The sequence below is a fragment of the Thalassophryne amazonica genome, chromosome 5 (assembly GCF_902500255.1).
Source record: "Thalassophryne amazonica chromosome 5, fThaAma1.1, whole genome shotgun sequence".
Taxonomy (NCBI): Eukaryota; Metazoa; Chordata; class Actinopteri; order Batrachoidiformes; family Batrachoididae; genus Thalassophryne; species Thalassophryne amazonica.
Window position 1 is genome coordinate 129,336,805 of NC_047107.1, and position 19,458 is coordinate 129,356,262.

General features: G+C 42.3%; 1 protein-coding gene across 1 annotated transcript in view; it reads left to right on the forward strand.

Annotated features, from left to right (window-relative positions):
- Window positions 1–17,556, forward strand: part of LOC117511337 (hippocampus abundant transcript-like protein 1) — a 54,350-nt gene extending 36,794 nt beyond the window's left edge. The window contains exons 8-12 of the mRNA XM_034171364.1: window positions 5,505–5,576; window positions 5,674–5,786; window positions 7,519–7,616; window positions 10,554–10,702; window positions 12,371–17,556. Coding sequence (XP_034027255.1) covers window positions 5,505–5,576; window positions 5,674–5,786; window positions 7,519–7,616; window positions 10,554–10,702; window positions 12,371–12,586 — 648 coding nt within the window. The 3' untranslated portion in view covers window positions 12,587–17,556. The remainder of the gene's footprint in view (window positions 1–5,504; window positions 5,577–5,673; window positions 5,787–7,518; window positions 7,617–10,553; window positions 10,703–12,370) is intronic.
- The last annotated feature ends 1,902 nt before the right edge of the window (window positions 17,557–19,458 follow it).

Here is a 19,458-nt window from a genome sequence, read left to right on the forward strand (position 1 = left end):
ACGAGCATGCAGATGAGCTTCCCTGAGACGGTTTCTGACAGTTTGTGCAGAAATTCTTTGGTTATGCAAACTGATTGTTTCAGCAGCTGTCCGAGTGGCTGGTCACAGATGATCTTGGAGGTGAACATGCTGGATGTGGAGGTCCTGGGCTGGTGTGGTTACACGTGGTGTGCGGTTGTGAGGCTGGTTGGATGTACTGCCAAATTCTCTGAAACGCCTTTGGAGACGGCTTATGGTAGAGAAATGAACATTCAGTACACGAGCAACAGCTCTGGTTGACATTCCTGCTGTCAGCATGCCAATTGCACGTTCCCTCAAATCTTGCGACATCTGTGGCATTGTGCTGTGTGATAAAACTGCACCTTTCAGAGTGGCCTTTTATTGTGGGCAGTCTAAGGCACACCTGTGCACTAATCATGGTGTCTAATCAGCATGTTGATATGGCACACCTGTGAGGTGGGATGGATTATCTCAGCAAAGGAGAAGTGCTCACTATCACAGATTTAGACTGGTTTGTGAACAATATTTGAAGGAAATGATGATATTGTGTATGTGGAAAAAGTTTTAGATCTTTGAGTTCATCTCATACAAAATGGGAGCAAAACCAAAAGTGTTGAGTTTATATTTTTGTTGAGTATAATAGATTACAGTTTGTTCATGTAAATGGGGAGTCTTCTGCAGGAAAAACTGCAGGATTGTCTTACAGACATAAAGACATGTATGACCTCTAATTTCCTGCTTTTAAACTCAGATAAAACTGAATTTATTGTACTTGGCCCCACAAATCTTAGAAACATGGTGTCTAACCAGATCCTTACTCTGGATGGTATTACCCTGACCTCCAGTAATACTGTGAGAAATCTTGGAGTCATTTTTGATCAGGATATATCCTTCAATGCGCATATTAAGCAAATATGTAGGACTGCTTTTTTTGCATTTGCGCAATATCTCTAAAATTAGAAAGGTCTTGTCTCTCTTAGTGATGCTGAAAAACTAATTCATGCATTTATTTCCTCTAGGCTGGACTATTGTAATTCATTATTATCAGGTTGTCCTAAAAGTTCCCTGAAAAGCCTTCAGTTAATTCAAAATGCTGCAGCTAGAGTACTAACAGGGACTAGAAGGAGAGAGCATATCTCACCCATATTGGCCTCTCTTCATTGGCTTCCTGTTAATTCTAGAATAGAATTTAAATTTTTTCTTCTTACTTATAAGGATTTGAATAATCAGGTCCCATCTTAACTTGGGGACCTCATAGTACCATATCACCCCAACAGAGCGCTTCGCTCTCAGACTGCAGGCTTACTTGTAGTTCCTAGGGTTTGTAAGAGTAGAATGGGAGGCAGAGCCTTCAGCTTTCAGGCTCCTCTCCTGTGGAACCAGCTCCCAATTCAGATCAGGGAGACAGACACCCTCTCTACTTTAAGATTAGGCTTAAAACTTTCCTTTTGCTAAAGCTTATAGTTAGGGCTGGATCAGGTAACCCTGACCATCCCTTAGTTATGCTGCTATAGACGTAGACTGCTGGGGGGTTCCCATGATGCACTGTTTCTTTCTCTTTTTGCTCTGTATGCACCACTCTGCATTTAATCATTAGTGATTGATCTCTGCTCCCCTCCACAGCATATCTTTTTCCTGGTTCTCTCCCTCAGCCCCAACCAGTCCCAGCAGAAGACTGCCCCTCCCTGAGCCTGGTTCTGCTGGAGGTTTCTTCCTGTTAAAAGGGAGTTTTTCCTTCCCACTGTCGCCAAGTGCTTGCTCACAGGGGGTCGTTTTGACCATTGGGGTTTTTCTGTAATTGTTGTATGGCTTTTGCCTTACAATATAAAGCACCTTGGGGCAACTGTTTGTTGTGATTTGGCGCTATATAAATAAAATTGATTTGATTTGATTCTGAAACAAGTAGATAGATGTATTTTATAACTTAAAAACTGGACCGATGCTAACGTGTTAGCATGTCAGTGGCGTTTTCAATGTTAAAGTTAGCATTAGCTGTTCAGATCTCACCACGTTTGTGTGCATTTGTTTTCTGTATGGTAATTAATGCCTCAGCGTTTGTTGTCGTAAAGAGTAAAATGTATTACAAATTGTATTTTTTTTTCTTTATATATTAATAATAATAGCAACAACAATAATAGTATAATAGTAATTAATAATGCTACAATACTATTTTAGAGAGAGACAAAAAGAACCTGATAAAAACACAACAGAAAATATAAAACCAACTAACAATGAACATAAATAAATGAATATAGAAATAAGTGTTTCCTGTGAACACCTAGTGACTCTTACACCTCAATTTCATCTGTCTTTTTTTTTTTTTTTTTTTTTTGGGACTCCTGTCTTGTTGGGAGAAAGAAACGAGAATTGTCCTCCGTTCTGTTCACACAGCTTCAAACACTGCAAAGCTCTTTGCTGAGTCAAGTTAGAACGATAGAGTCCTGTCGGAATGAATAACTTCAGAGTGAAACGCTGTTTAAATCGTATGACACCTGTTTCCAAACGTTGTAATACAAATAAACTGCAATCGATCAAAACATTTTTTTTTCCCCTCCCAAAATGAGATGGCTGAGCTTAGCTCAGAGGTACGGAGTGACATTCATGCCAAAAATGTCTGAAAAGAAATGCTTTTGACAAAACTACAGATTTTGTTTATTTTTATTTATGTCCAGAGTTTAAGGATCCAGTGACCAATTTCATATTTATTTACTTTAAGACTCAATAAAATGTTGTTAACATAGAAAACCTGTAAAGCCTACTTTTAGTACACAGAAAATTCACAGGAGGTATCGATAAGGGATTCGATAATCAGAATCGATTATGGCATCAATATTGATAAAATCTTATCAATACCCATCCCTATCCGTTACTAATGATATGAATTTAAAGGGAGAGGAAGCATAGTTCCAGACTACACCGGCATGCTAGCCATACTAGCCCTGGGCTCTGGTGGGCAGTCAGGGACGCCGCTGCCACCTTTCTTGGCATTCATGCCTGACTTTTGCACTGGCTGCGTGGTGTGTTACCTCAGCGTCAGCACTGCAGGGGACGCAGGAAGAGAGGAGGAGTCCATGCTCGGCTCAGAGTGTTCCTGGCTTCTTCCTGCCAACCCACTCCTGGCATTTATTGGCTGGATTATTCACAACGTGTGACTGCTACGACGTGTGGCGTTCCCTGGCATTTAGCTATCGGTGGCTGAAAATGCACAAGAATGCATCTGACATTTCAAACCCCCCCCCCCCCCCCCCCCCCCCCCCCCCCCCCCACCACACACACACACACAAAGGGCTTCAGGCCTTCGGCCCTTGCCAAAAAAATTTCAGAGTTTTTTCCATAGCCCACTTTCATCACTGTCTAAGGATTTTATATGTCTAAGTCTACGAGTCACTGAGCTTTCTCTTATCGTGGCCCTGTTCTGTGGATTGATCTTCCTGCACCAATAAAACAGTCAGATTCTGTGGAGACTTTCAAGTCCAGACTGAACACGTGTTTATTTTCCCTTTCCTGTGGCTAGAATACTGACATAGTATGTTAATTTGCTTTTTACTCTTTAAAATTAATTTCATTAGTAAACAGAGCTTTGTCTAAAGTCTGTTCTGGTTCTAGGTATCTGAAGTCTGGGTCTATTCGTGAATCTTAAGGCTAGTGGCCGGTGATAACCTTAGTATTTCTTCTGCTTTCCTGTGGCTTAATGCTGACAAATTATTTTTCCTCTCTGTCTGAGATGTGGCTGGATCTATGTGCTTGATTGGATGATATCTGTGGTGGCAGCAGGATGGACTCTGCTGTAGCAACAGATCCAACGAGTGGCTTGAACACTCCCTCCCCTCCTGACGGTGGACTGGATGCCTGAATGGACTCTCGTCAACTGTTGTGTTCTGTATTGTAAACGTTTTTGGTAGAATGGCCTGGGCAGTGGGTCGCCCCTTTGAGTCTGGTCTGCTTGAGGTTTCTTCATCAATATCATTGGGGGGAGTTTTTCCTTACCACTGTCACCTGTGTGCTTGCTCTAGGGGTGGTGGGATTGGACCTTGCTTTTGTGAAGCGCCTTGAGGCAGTTTTGTTGTGATTTGGCGCTATATAAACAAAATAAATTGAACTGAAATTACTAGCGGTTATCGGCATGTACAGCTGAGTGTCATCAGTGTAGCAGTGAAAAGTAATTCCATAATATCGCAGTATATGTCCAAGTGTGCTATATAAAGCAAGAAAAGTAGGGGGCCTAAGACGGAGCCCCGTATTTCATCAGAACAAGGTTTGAGGTGACATTATTGTGCAGGACACAGTGAGAGCGATTGATTAGGTGATGTCAACCATGCAAGGACATTACCAGTAATCCCAAAGTGATTCTCAAACCTATCAAGTAGAATACAATGATCCGCTATATCACACACAGTGCTAAGATCTAACGATGACAGAACCAGGGTGGTGCTCGAATGCATAGCAAGCAGGAGATCATTCATCATTTTCGTGAGAGCCGTCTCTGTGGAATGATATGTTCTAAATACTGCAGTCTCTCAAAGAGGTTATTCTCAGTAAGGTGGTCCACAAGCTACTGTGACACCACTTTTTCAAGAATTTCAGAACAAATTGATAGGCTTGATATTGGTCTATAATTTTTCAGGAGACCAAGGTCAAGGTTTGATTTCTTAAAAATTGGTTTAATTACTGCAGATTTAAAGCATTTAGGAACAGATCCTGAGGTTAATGACAGAGTAATAATTTCCAATACAGTGGGCCACAGGTCTTTAAACAGTTTAGTTGGTATCGGGTCAAAAAGACATGTTGTGCATTTAGAAGAAATTACAAGTTTCATCAGTGCACCCAGTGAGATGGCATCAAATGTGGGAAGTGTGGTATGAGCTGCTTGGTCTACTGCCACTGTGACCCTCCACTGAACCCAGATAAGTAGCAGAAAATGAATGAATGAAGATATATCTATGTACATGTACGTTGTTTGAATTCTTTGTTGAATTATTTGCTAAAATCCTGACATAGGTTTCTGGAGGGTCGGCTGTCAGACTTTGTAGGCTTTATTTGTAGCAGCAGAAACGTCATTGATATGCTAAACGTGCTAACTGTACACGTGCATTTTCAAGCAAACATTGCTGGCATGCTAATTAACATAATAAATGGAATAAACTGTTGTCTGATTTGGCTCTTCAGATACTTTTAAAAACAAACTTTAAGCAGGTCCACACTAAAACTAGTTAATCTGGGGATAATCTGTTTTAACAGTCAACAAGTAGACTCACCTGTAAGGTGGATGAGCCCAGAAATCCAGATCTATAAAACACTTTATTTGGTGATGTTCTTGAATAATGTTAATTTTGTTTGTTTGTATTCCTCATGAACTGAAGCTGCAGCTCTGGTGTGTGGAAATGTTGAAAACCCAATCGACTGGCAGCTCTTCCATTGTTTTGACGTCTGTCTGTATTATTGGTCATCTGAACATGTTGAAGATCAAAAGCTTCATTTATTTTTTTTTTTCTTATTTGTCACAGGTGATTGCCTTTTCTCCAACAGCCATTGCCGCTTTCATCGCCATGGTGGGAATCCTGTCCATCGTCGCTCAGGTACGCGAGCGCTCAGCAGAGCTGGTCCGTGTCTTGATAACGGCTCAAGCAGGCAGCAGGACTGTAATAAATAAAATGTCTGTCACCTCTCTGTCAGACACTGTTCCTCAGCGTGTTGATGCAGACCATCGGCAACAAGAACACAGTTCTTCTGGGTCTGGGGTTTCAGCTCCTCCAATTGACCTGGTACGGCTTTGGATCGGAACCTTGGTGAGTCCACAGATGCTCTTTCAACCACAGATTAATCTCTATTTGTAAGTACCAGGGCTGTGAAAACTCCATGAAATTCTGCAGATTTCATCATTGGAGGGGGGGTGTTAGTGTTTTACTCTGTAATTGTGATCGTCACTGACTTTTTAAAATGTCTATTGCAAAGTGTTCTTTTTTACTCATTGTGCAAGTTTTATAAGTCTGCGGTGGTCCGCGGACACTGATCTGTGCGTTACAGATACAAATCAGTGTCCTCGGAGCAGCGGAGTCTCGAGGAGAAAAATCCCTCTCAAAGCCTGGGTGTTACGACAGTTGTCGTAAAGCGGGACTGGTTGGTTGCTGCGGTGACGCTGTGTGTCTCCTGCGCTAAGCTTAAACTAAACATAGCATGTGGACATCGCAAACCTTTAGAGCTTTAAAGTTTTTAAAAGAACAATTGTGCAGCATGTCTGTGTCATGGACTGACGTCGGACAGAGAGAAGATGGCGAGAAAGACTGAGAAAGTCTGATAAGGTTCATGAACACACCTGAAAGGTAAAAGAAACGGGAACTGTGCTGTCAGGAAACATGGTAAGAATTTTTCTCTCTGGAAAATAAACATTGTGCTGTTCAAGCAGGATTTTAGACAAGATTATGTGACCTTTTTTATTATTAAACTAGACTTTCTTTCATTGGAAAAAAGACTGGCTTTGAATGGTTTGACATGAATTTACACAAGAATGTAAATGAATTTTTATTAATGTAGACTTTTTTCATGGGAAAGACACTGTGGATTTACAGGAATTTACACAAGAATAAGTGGCTTTTTTACTGTAAGGTATGTTATTGATATTTTACCCTGATTTTCAAAATATTCTACAAGCTTTAGCTGCGGTTTTTGAAATGCTGTAACAGTCTTTTCAGTCTTCGTGAATTTCATGTAGTTTAATTGATCTGAGTTAATGCATAATTTGGTTTACAATTAAAAGGAAAGTCATTCCAGGTCCTACTTCCACGTCATATTCTGTTATTTCATCATTGACTGTTCAAATCAAAGATTGAATACAGGGTCATTTAAATATGCACTAATTTTGAGATTTTTTTGTTGTTGTTGTTGTTGTTGTTCCAGGAGATGGTGAAAATGTATCATTAAATAAAAAATTTATTTGGTTTCTGGGATCCCACGGGGTCCGAGACCCTGGCTCCTGGGGGCCTATGCCCCCCCAGACCCCCTACAGATTTTCCTTGGATTTCACAATTTTCATTTCACAGCCCTGAAGTACAAAAATTCTGCACACATCGTTGTGCTGTGCTTGTTCTAGGGGTTGGTAAGGTTAGACCTTTCTTGTGAAGCACTTTGAGGCAACTTTGTTGTGATTTTGGTGCTATTCAAATTAATTAAATTGAAATTAAATCCTTTTATATTTTTGTGATTTTGTGTTGCTATTGCACAAAAGACAAATGTGTAAAATTGTTCAACAAAAAGGTCTGATGTTAGTTTAAAGATAACACCTGTATTTCTAGTCTTAATTTAGTCCAAGAAGTCTCTGTCTGAATAATTCTAAATTTGAGCTTTTTGTCTTTTGTTCATACTTATTTTTCCATCTATTCAAATTTTGTTGTAATTTTTAAATTGTTTAATCTGGTTGTCTCCTACTTAATGTTGTAATTGTGACATAAATTAGAGGTTTGCCCACAGATCCGAACTGTAAAGTGTTTCGTGCTCCTGAAACGTGGCTCTGTTTGTTGGCAGGATGATGTGGGCAGCAGGAATTGTAGCAGCCATGTCATCCATCACCTTCCCAGCAGTCTCTGCGCTCGTGTCGCACAGTGCTTCACCGGACCAGCAAGGTCTGCACACATCTGTTGTTTGTTTGCCTGAGAGCCGGAGTGCTTCAGGTTTCAATCTGGCTGTCATAAGACCTGCTGAAATGATTGATCTGTTCTTTTGTTGCTGACCAGCTGGATGGGTTTATTTTTGGGGGGTGATGAGTCCATGAACGCAGGCATGAACATTATGCTTCTTTGCAGCCTGTGTTGATTTTCCGAAAGCCTTTGGGAAAATCAGTTGCTGAGACTGCTGTCTGAGACATCCTGAGAATTCGTGGGGTCAACTAAAGGATTGTGGACTTCATATCCAGCCAGAGACAGACACTGTATGGAGCAGCAACTGTTGTTCCTCAGGGATGTGTTCAGTGCTTGAATATACTAGGTGCATTTATCAATGAGGGGAGTTTTCACGATGCTGAGATCTTTGCAGAATCAGTGGATACTCTGATTGCAGCACCTGAGAAGCTTAGTGAGGAATCAGTGTGTCTGGGTTTGTGATGGTCCTGGATCCAAACTAACAGCTTGCTGTCCCGGTTTTCAGTGACTTCCTGGACTCATCCATCAGAAGTCTGTCTGTATGTGGTGAAAGTGTTGAACTTGCAGAGACTTTCACTGATTTCAGCGGTGACCTTCATGGCTCTGGGTCTTCAGCCTTTGAGATCCAGAGATGTCTGGAAAGATCTTATGGAGCCATGAGGTCAAAGGTCAGAAGTGTTTGGTGATATCTTTGCAGGAGAAAGAAGGTCCAAGTCTTTTGGCTCTTGGTGCTTACTGTCTCTAATCAAATCAATTTTATTTATATAGCACCAAATCACAACAAACAGTTGCCCCAAGGCGCTTTATATTGTAAGGCAAAAGCCATACAATAATTACAGAAAAACTCCAACAGTCAAAACAACCCCCTGTGAGCAAGCACTTGGCGACAGTGGGAAGGAAAAACTCCCTTTTAGCAGGAAGAAACCTCCAGCAGAACCAGGCTCAGGGAGGGGCAGTCTTCTGCTGGGACTGGTTGGGGCTGAGGGGAGTGAATCAGGAAAAAGACATGCTGTGGAAGAGAGCAGAGATCAATTACTAATGATTAAATGCAGAGTGGTGCATACAGAGCAAAAAGAGAAACACTCAGTGCATCAAGGGAACCCCCCAGCAGTCTACGTCTATAGCAGCATAACTAAGGGATGGTTCAGGGTCACCTGATCCAGCCCTAACTATAAGCTTTAGCAAAAAGGAAAGTTTTAAGCCTAATCTTAAAAGTAGAGAGGTTGTCTGTCTCCCTGATCTGAATTGGGAGCTGGTTCCACAGGAGAGGAGCTTGAAAGCTGAAGGCTCTGCCTCCCATTCTACTCTTAAAAACCCTAGGAACTACAAGTAAGCCTGCAGTCTGAGAGCGAAGCGCTCTATTGGGGTGATATGGTACTATGAGGTCCCTAAGATAAGATGGGACCTGATTATTCAAAACCTTATAAGTAAGAAGAAGAATTTTATATTCTATTCTAGAATTAACAGGAAGCCAATGAAGAGAGGCCAATATGGGTGAGATATGCTCTCTCCTTCTAGTCCCTGTCAGCACTCTAGCTGCAGCATTTTGAATTAACTGAAGGCTTTTCAGGGAACTTTTAGGACAACCTGATAATAATGAATTACAATAGTCCAGCCTAGAGGAAATAAATGCATGAATTAGCTTTTCAGCATCACTCTGAGACAAGACCTTTCTAATTTTAGAGATATTGCGTAAATGCAAAAAAAAGCAGTCCTACATATTTGTTTAATATGCGCATTGAAGGACATATCCTGATCAAAAATGACTCCAAGATTTCTCACAGTATTACTAGAGGTCAGGGTAATGCCATCCAGAGTAAGGATCTGGTTAGACACCATGTTTCTAAGATTTGTGGGGCCAAGTACAATAACTTCAGTTTTATCTGAATTTAAAAGCAGGAAATTAGAGGTCATCCATGTCTTTATGTCTGAAAGACATTCCTGCAGTTTAACTAATTGGTGTGTGTCCTCTAGCTTCATGGATAGATAAAGCTGGGTATCATCTGCGTAACAATGAAAATTTAAGCAATGCTTTCTAATAATACTGCCTAAGGAAAGCATGTATAAAGTGAATAAAATTGGACCTAGCACAGAACCTTGTGGAACTCCATAATTAACCTTAGTCTGTGAAGAAAATTCCCCATTTACATGAACAAATTGTAATCTATTAGATAAATATGATTCAAACCACCGCAGCGCAGTGCCTTTAATACCTATGGCATGCTCTAATCTCTGTAATAAAATTTGATTGTCAACAGTATCAAAAGCAGCACTGAGATCTAACAGGACGAGCACAGAGATGAGTCCACTGTCTGAGGCCATGAGAAGATTATTTGTAACCTTCACTAATGCTGTTTCTGTACTTAATCAGTGACCAAAGGTGACAGCTGGGTGTCTTTGCAGGATCCTTGGCTCTGGCTGGAATGACTTTGTCAAACGATCAGTTACTTAGTGAGACTCTGATGAGGCGGATCACTGACACTGTGAGGAAACATCAGCTAACACATTTTGGCTATGTGGTTTGTTTCTCTGTGCATGATCCAGCACACAGGTATATCAGTGTTTAGCAGGTCATGGGCATGCCCGTGTCTCAGCTGGCTGCAGCAGATAGATGGTTACCTTGTGGGTTTGGGGAAGGACTGGTTGTCTGTTTGGGTGGTTGCCATCTAGGACCCAAGTTGGTTCTGGCTTGTGGGCTTCAACCCTCTCAGCCAACACACTGAGCTTTGATTCAAGTTGTCTGTTTGTGGTGGGACAAGGCCATTGATGTCTCATGACAGACAGTAAACCAGATTTTGTCTAGACTTGTATAAAGAAGCAGACCTGTTACAGTGAGCGCTCAGAGGACTGAAAACATGCAGAAAAGTTGATCATTCTGTTCTGTGTGTCCTTGGCAGCAGTGTGAAGTCTCTGTGTTTGCAGGTGTGGTCCAGGGAATGATCACAGGTATTAGAGGTCTGTGTAACGGTTTGGGTCCTGCTCTCTACGGCTTCATCTTCTTCCTGTTTAACGTTGAGTTGAACAACATCGGGACTGGGACTGGGAGACAGAACACGCAAACGCACGCAGAGGTACACAGTAGAAATTAATGAATTATTTCAAAGCTGCTTGTCAGGATAATGGCATCCTTCTGTATCCCCTTCCGGCAGACTTGCATATCTTAAAAGTAAAAAAATTGTAAAACTCTCAAATTATAATTTTTATTAACTAATCCTGGGAGGCCAAAGGTCTGCATGCCAAAACATCATGCATTTCTGACATTTAGAAATGCTTTTTTTGGGGTGGGGGAGTGCTGAATTTTAGGTTTGAAGTAGGAAATGTACCAGAAGTCCTGAAATGCTCACATCGCCTGCTAGATGGTGACAAAAGCTGCTCAAATTTTTGACTGTTGGTTCATTTAAGAAGTTAATGGGCAGCTTACTTGTTATTACTACTTGGCAGTGATCGCTCTGTTTGTCCTAGTTTTGATTGACCTATACCGTCGGCCGGAGGGTAGTAGGTCAAACAGGTGGTTGCTGGGGTGGGGATGTGTCTTTGCTGATGCTGGCAGCTCTGCTCTCGTAGTGAGAGCTGGCAGTGTCCTCCAGGCTGGGCAGAGAGCAGCCAGTGATCCCCTGGGCCGTTTTTATCACCCTCTGCAGCGCTCTCCTATCTGCTGCTGAGCACCCCCCGTACCATGCTGTGATGCAGTACGTCAGGATGCTCTCGATGGTGGCTCTGTAGAACAACACCAGCAGCTTCTCCTCCAGATTGTTTCTCCTGAGCACCCTCAGGAAGTGGAGTCGCTGCTGGGCTTTCTTCACCACCGCTGTGGTGTTGGCAGTCCAGGAGAGGCTGTCAGAGGGCTGCACTCCCAGGAACCTGATGGAGCTGACCCTTTCCACACAGTCCCCTTGGATGTAGAACTTCCTGAAGTCCAGGATTATTTCTTTTGTTTTTGTGGTGTTCAGCGGCAGGTTGTTAGCTGAACACCACGCTGTCAGTCGACTGACCTCGTCTCTGTAGTCGGTCTCATCCATCACTGTGGTGTCATCCGCAAACTTTATGATGGTGGAATGTGGAGGATGGAGGTGGAGTCATTATTTGAAACAGATACTCAGTTTTTTGTTGTCTCATTTTTACTGACTGCACTCACCAGCATCAAATATCCCTTCAGGAAAACAGTCCACAGAAATGTTCTCGGGTTACCTTGAGCTCGCGTGTGATCTCATGCTGTGGAAAAGCTGTTTTCTATGGTTTGAAGCATGGAGGCATGTCAACACTTGTTTATGCATCTTTTTATCACCTGTTTTGTCACACACACACACACAACTCGCTGTGACGACGGCACACTTCCACTCAGTTCATTTATGACTGCACTCACAGCTTTAATTAGATTTTAACAAGTCACAAGGCTGTTTAACTTTTGTTTTAAGGCAGATACATGTTTGGTTTTTTAATACACTTAAATGTTTACATTGTTGTTTTTAATTAAATAAAGTATTCTAAAGTTCAAATACTAAACCTGCTGGTTGCTTCAGGTGTCATACGAACAGCTTTATCAAATTATATATTGTGATTGATCTGGAGGAAATAAATATTGATTTATAATTCTTTTGCCATGATGCCCATGAGAACGCTGACGTGTGTGTGTGTGAGAGAGAGAGAGAGAGAGAGAGAGATTTCAGGACTCTTTGATGACTTTTGTTAATCTTCTGCCTCTTTTCCTTTTTCCTCGGTTCTTCTGTCTGTGTCTGTAGAAGCTGTTGATTCCCGGCCCGCCCTTCCTCTTTGGAGCGTGCACGGTCTTATTTGCCCTCCTTGTCGCCATCTTCATCCCTGACCGCCACAGATTGGACGAAAGTTGTAAGTCCAGCAGCACTTCTGCTGCACACGCGTTGAATGCCAACTCTCAGGCCACGCCCACCAGTGACACTGAGGACATCGAACCACTTCTTCAGGACAGCACCATGTAACTTGACCAATCACTGCTGGCCCGAGTCCCTCTCTGGTAGCCCCTCCTCCTTCAGATTGCGAGCGTTTTTCAGCATTTATCTTTTTACCTCTGTAGGACCAGATTGTTCCCATAAAAGCTCCAGGTAGCACTGGGCGGCAATCACACTGAGAGGCTTCACATTGCAGTTACCCTTTTTTTATTTGTCCCCTTTGACAAACCTTCAGAGGTTTGTCTTTTAGCCTGGAGAAGCTGTTTTACCGGGTCAGGTCTGGGTCCAGTCCACCACCCCTCCCATTGCTGGGGTTCTCAACACTGAGGCTCCCACATGCTGGATCATGCACAGGGAACCACACAAGGGGGCTATAGGTCACTCACGCTTCAAGTGACCGAATCATTCCAGCGGTACCCAAGGATCCTCTGAACAGACCTGGTACCAAAGACATCCAGTTGTCTACTTAGGACACTGGTTAGCGTCCAAGTCTCACAGCCATGGAGTAAGACAGAAAGCACCAGGACCTTAAAGACTTGGACCTTCATTCTCCTACATTGCCAAACACATGAGTGCATCAGGTCTTCCCAGATCTCTGGATCTCAAAGGCTGAGGACCCAGAGATATGACTGTCACTGCTGAGATCAATAAATGGCTCCATGATTTCAACACTTTCACCATATACAGATGCACTTAGTCAGGGTCTTGGTGATAGTCACAAACCCAGATACTCTCATTCCTCAATCAGGTTCCATCCTGGTATCCATTGATTCCACAAAGGTCACAGCATGGTCCACAATCACCCAGTCCATGTAAGCATGGAACAGAGTAGGACCCAGGACACAACCCTGATGAACACCAGAATTCACTGGGAAAAGGCCAGACTCTGCCCCCACTGCACACAGCACTCAAAGTACCCATGTGCAGGCTGGATATGATGTCCAGGAACTCATCAGTGGCCCTGTTATTCTGAGGATGTCCCAGAGAGTAGCCCTGTGATCTAATGACAAAAATCTGTGTAGTAAACTTTTTTTTTTTTTTTTGCTGATTTTACTCATGCTAACCTGGCTATATGTGCAGAAAGGTGCCTCACTGTGGCCACAGATGGCTCTGCGGGTGATGTTGAGTGTACTGTGCCTGGGTTTGGGACCACCTGCTGCTGCCATTTCCACCCCTCCTCAGGCATGTTCTGGGCCCGGGTTGGAATCCTCCCAGCTGAGTGTTCCGTGTCACCTGAAAGTAAACATCTCTGACACAACCAGGTGATGTGGGCGTGTCCTTGTCCTCATCCAGTGTCTGGTTTCAGGGATGAGGCACCAGTGTGCCGGATCATGTTCTGGAAAATGTCCACATGGACATTGTGTCTGAAATGCCAAATAATTATCAGAGTATTATTTTCTGCTCACGGGCTCGTTATGGAGCCACATGATGGACCGATGAGGTTTTAAAGTTTCCTTCTTCTGTCTCTGTGTGTGTGTGTGTGTGTGTGTGTGTGTGTGTGTGTGTGTGTGTGTGTGTGTGTGTGTGTGTGTGTGTGTGCGCGTGTGTGTGTGTGTTAAGTCACCGGTCTGATTGCCGCCTAAAGAGTTTAGAGGATTTTTTTCATTTTAGATACCTCATTTGCGTCTTGTCTCTGCTGCCTCACTGACTCCACCCGTCAGGTGTGAAGATCAAACTGAAGCTTCTGTGCTGGAGTCTTGGTGGGAAGAATTTGATGACTCGTTTTAAACCCACCAGGACCGCCAAGGGGCTGCACCACGTTTTGGGATTGCAGCATCATCCAGCGTTACTCTCCCTCAGCCTGCAGGTGGCAGTGTGGGCTGAAGGTGTGATACTCTAGCTTCAAGTGCACAACTGGTAAATATGACCACAAACACCCCCCTTTTTTTTTTTTTTTTTTGCGTGGTACGTATCTGTTACTGAGCTCCCTGTTCCATTGTTTTTAATACTTGAAGCATGTCGGCTGTGCTTGTTGGTAGTGTCACTGATTTTTTTGGGGGGGGGGGTAGAAAGGACTGAATCCAGTGAATGCTCCTCCCACCTGGCTGCCACACCCAGTAGGACCAATCAAGTGCTCTACGTTACAGAAGTCATCTAAAACTTGACCTCCAGTCCGAGTTGGGTTTCCAGATCGTAGATTTACTCTGTTTTAACAAACGTGAACACTAGTTACACAAAGCTTCTTCTTCTTCTTTTTCTTTTTTTTTTTTTTCACTACCTGGTTTGGTTCACTGCACGCGCTCACATTGTCTGTCACTGACCCTGCCCACTGACTCCGCCTCCTCATGTTCTAGTAATGTCAGATACATCCAGATCTTTTCTGGACACAGAATTGTAAAAGTTAAACGTTTCATTAAATGGAGTAACAAGCTGGAAGCTGATTAAATGGTATAGATTTTTAAAATGAACCAAATCAGTCAAACATACCAAAGTAGCGCTTCGGAATGCACCGTTTAATGCAAGAGTTAAAACATGTGCCCACGTCCCTACACTATCTGTTCATCATATCGCTAATTCCTCCACCTATGATGACCAGATTAGTGTTTTTAACAAACATCTGTGCAGAAAATGTGTTTTTTTTTTTTCCTGTGCTGTGATTGGACACCAAGCAAGACTGACCCACTGGTAACAACATCATGCTCGTCTGTCTGACAGTCTTGAGTCGTCATGCAGTGAAACATTTGTTCAGACTTTTGTAGTTTGAGTTTGAAATTTGTGCAACAGAGTGTTTTGTCTTTCAGAAAGAACCAAATGTCACATGTTTGTGTGTTTTGTTTTTGGGCTTCATGTAAACAACTTTTCCTGAAGTTCCAGCGTGCACGTAACTGGTGCTCATGCATGCTAAAAATAAAATGAATGATGCAGCGGGAAGTGCTTCTCAGGAGGAACATGATGATCGTAGGAAACATGCCTCCCTACAGCTTTTCTGCTACGTGTGATTTATTTTTAGTGTGTGAAACACCAGTTCTGTGCAGACATGTGCATAGCTGGTACTCATGGTGCTTGTGCGTGCTAAAAATAAATGATGCACAGCAGAAAACGCAAGGAGGGAAGCGCATCATAAGAGGGAAGCAATGACAGATTGTAGGAAAATCGTTTCCCTCTGTGTGCTGTCTGCTGTGCATCAGTGATTTTTAGCACGATGATGAGCAGTTATGTGCACATCTGCTTAGGTTTTTGTTTTTCAGATGTTTAATTGTATGTTATATGTGAGGTCAGAACATGCTACCTGTCTGTGTCCTTGGGCTTAATCTGCGTTGCCTCAAGCCGCCTGGCTGTTTGTTTAGGGAAGTGAATGTGAGGCATCTCTGTAAAGTGCTTTGAGCATCTGCTGGATGGAAAAGTGCGACAGAAATGCAAATCTCCTGATGAATCTGTTATTTGGTTACAGTTAACAATGTTGTGTATAAAACATCAGGAACAATGTCATTAACCATCAAAGAAGAAAAAAGCTTCTGTGAGTTCAAGCTGCCAGTTTGAAATGTCCAAAACCCAAAGATGTAAACAAGATGGAATGTGTGAGATAAAGGCCCTGGTCACATGTCATGATTTCTGTGTACATGTCCTGCCTTCATTCATACAGCTGTTTTTTTTTTTGTTTTCTCAAATGGAAAATCAGACATGATCAAACTGCTCCTGCCTCCACAACTCACAGGAAATTCCTCTTTTTTTTCTTATTTTTTAAATGACACATCCTCAACATTGTCTTTGTTTTTGCTTGTCCACTGTACTGTCTCTGATGGTCACATGTTTCCTTCAAGGACCATACGGGTTATTTTGATGCTTTAATATGTACAAGGATCAAACATGTTCAGTTACTGGAAACAGCACCAGGGCCCGGTTTTAGGAAGCGGTATTTATTTAAAGTTTCAGACTGATAAATCAGCAGGCTATGAGCTGTTTGAGGACAATCTGACTAAAAACGTCTGAGACTGAAGGTCTGGTCTGGGTACAAAATGCCTGAATGTTCTTGTCTGGTCACTCAGAAGCCCAGAAAGGCTTTATTTTTGTCGTGGTTTTGGTTTTTGCATTTGTGTGTACACCATGCATGTGAAACCTCTCTTCACCCATAGTCAGTGGAAACAATGAAGAAAAAAAAAAAAAGTGAAAATTCTACCAACACTCCAACAAAACAACAAACTATAGTTTAGTTCCATATTCTTGGACTGAGGGATTGTATTTCTTTTTTTTGTTATAAATAATTGGCTGATAGAGAACCAACCCACGGATTAAATGTCTTGAAACTTAAGTCTTGTCCCCCACCCCCTCCCCCCCAAAAAAGAGATGGGGTTAGATTGCCCAGTGAGTGAACAGTGAACATCTGGAGAGGGTTCTGGTGGTCTGGAATGCGCTTCTCTCGATGTAGGCATCCCCTCCTTTGTACGTTTCAAAGCACAACAGTCGCTGTCTTCTTGGCTTTACACCAGGATTAAGGAGATTAAGGCGGCTAACCATGGTGGACTAGAGTTAAATGTTTAGTCTGACCCTAGATCGTGTTAGTTTGAGCACTAAGTCTTAGTCTCTCTCTGTCCCTGAGTGCTGCTTTGTAAAACCGGGTCTTGGACGTCATCTTTCCTACGTGTTAACCTGCACTCGGCCCCGTAGTCGCATGTGTTCCGTTAACGTGCTTGCAGACAGACGCCAGATGGAGTTTGACTTGATGTGTGCAGGTGACGGCTGCTGGAAATCTACAAACATTTTCCTTACTGATCCAGCTTTTTCAGTATGACAGATTTTAATGTAAATATTTACTGAAAAACTCAACTTTATGGCTGCATCGCCCCCTACTGTGTACATGATGCATTACATTTGCTGATTGCTGCACTTTAATTTTGAAGAATTTGTGCCTCTAATTATTATTGATGTTTTTATATAGGAACCAGACAGATGCTGAGACATCTTTGTCATGCTTTTGCAGTTGCTTTCTTTTATCTTACAATAGTGTAATTTTATAATGTCTGTGATAATAATTATAATAAAGAGAAATATGCGTAATTGTTTTTAGTGTGTTTACTCTAATTTTTTTGGATGTTGTCGCTTTTTAACACATTTTATGTTACAGCCTTATTCCAAAATGGAATAAATTCAGTTTTTCCCTCAAAATTGTACTCACAACACCCCATAATGACAACATGAAAAATGGTTTTTGTTGTTTTTGGTTTGTTTTTTGAAATTTTGTTATGTATTAAAAATAAAAACTAAAATCACATGTACACAAGTATTCACGGCCTTTGCTCAATACTTTGTTAATGCACCTTTGGCAGCAATTACAGACTCGTCTTCTTCGTTGCCACAAGCTTGGTGCACCTATCTTAGGGCAGTTTGGTCCATTCCTCTTTGCAGCACCTCTCAAGCTCCATCAGGTTGGATGGGGAGCGTCGGTGCACAGACATTTTCAGATCTCTCCAGAGATGTTCAGTCGGATTGAGGTCTGGGCTCTGGCTGGGCCACTCAAGGACTTTCACAGAGTTGTCCTGAAGCCACTCCTTTGATATCTTGGCTGTGTGTTTAGGGTCATTGTCCTGCTGAAAGATGAACCGTCGCCCCAGTCTGAGGTCAAGAGCACTCTGGAGCAGGTTTTCATCCAGGATGTCTGTACTTGGCTGCATTAATCTTTCCCTCAATCCTGGTTAGTCTCCCAGTTCCTGCTACTGAAAAACATCCCCACAGCATGATGCTGCCACCACCATGCTTCTCTGTAGGGATGGTGTCTGGTTTCCTCCAAACATGATGCCAAAGAGTTCAATCTTTGTCTCATCAGACCAGAATTTTGTTTCTCCTGGTCTGCGAGTCCTTCAGGTGCCTTTTGTCAAACTCCAGGTGGGCTGCCATGTGCCTTTTACTAAGGAGTGGCTTCTGTCTGGACACTCTACCACACAGGCCTGATTGGTGGATTGCTGCAGAGATGGTTGTCCTTCTGGAAGGTTCTCCTCTCTCCACAGAGGAATGCTGGAGCTCTGACAGAGTGACCATCGGGTTCTTGGTCACCTCCCTGACTAAGGTCCTTCTCCCCTGATCGCTCAGTTTAGATGGGCAGCCAGCTCTAGGGAGAGTCCTGGTGGATCTGAACTTCTTCCATTTACAGATGATGGAGGCCACTGTGCTCAGTGGGACCTTCAAAGCAGCAGAAATGTTTCTGTACCCTTCCACAGATTTGTGCCTCCAGACAATCCTGTCTCTGAGGTCTATAGACAGTTCCTTTGACTTCATGCTTGGTTTGTGTTCTGTCAACTATAGGACCTTATATGTAGACAGGTGTGTGTCTTTACAAATCATGTCCAATCAACTGAATTTACCCCAGGTGGACTCCAGTTAAGCTGTAGAAACATCTCAAGGATGATCAGTGGAAACAGGAGGCACCTGAGCTTCATGGCAAATACTTATGTAGATGTGATCTTAGGTTTTTGTTATATATATGTGTGTGTGTGTGTATATATATATATATATATATATATATATAGCAAAAATCTAAAAAAGATAGACTTTTCACATTGTCATTATGGGGTATTGTGTGAAGAAGTTTGAGGAAAAAAATGAATTTCATCCATTTTGTAATAAGACACATAAAATGTGGGAAAAGTGCAGTGCTGTGAATACTATCTGGATGCACTGTAAATTGGTCTGTTCTATCATGTTGGAAAAAACACCACACTATTATTGAATTTCAAATGCAGCAGCTGTAAGGAATCCTGAGTAATTTAGAAAGGCCTTGAAAGCAAAACATGTTGAAAGAAACATGTTTTAAATCAAGTAAAAGCACTTTATTAAAATAAAAAAAAAAGAAAAGAAACAAGAATACACAGTATTCTCAACACAGGAACAAAGTTACACAATCTGTACAAATGTCCAGTTTTGAGTGCTTTTGTGTCTACCTGTCTGCTATGAATACTGTAGTATTTTTG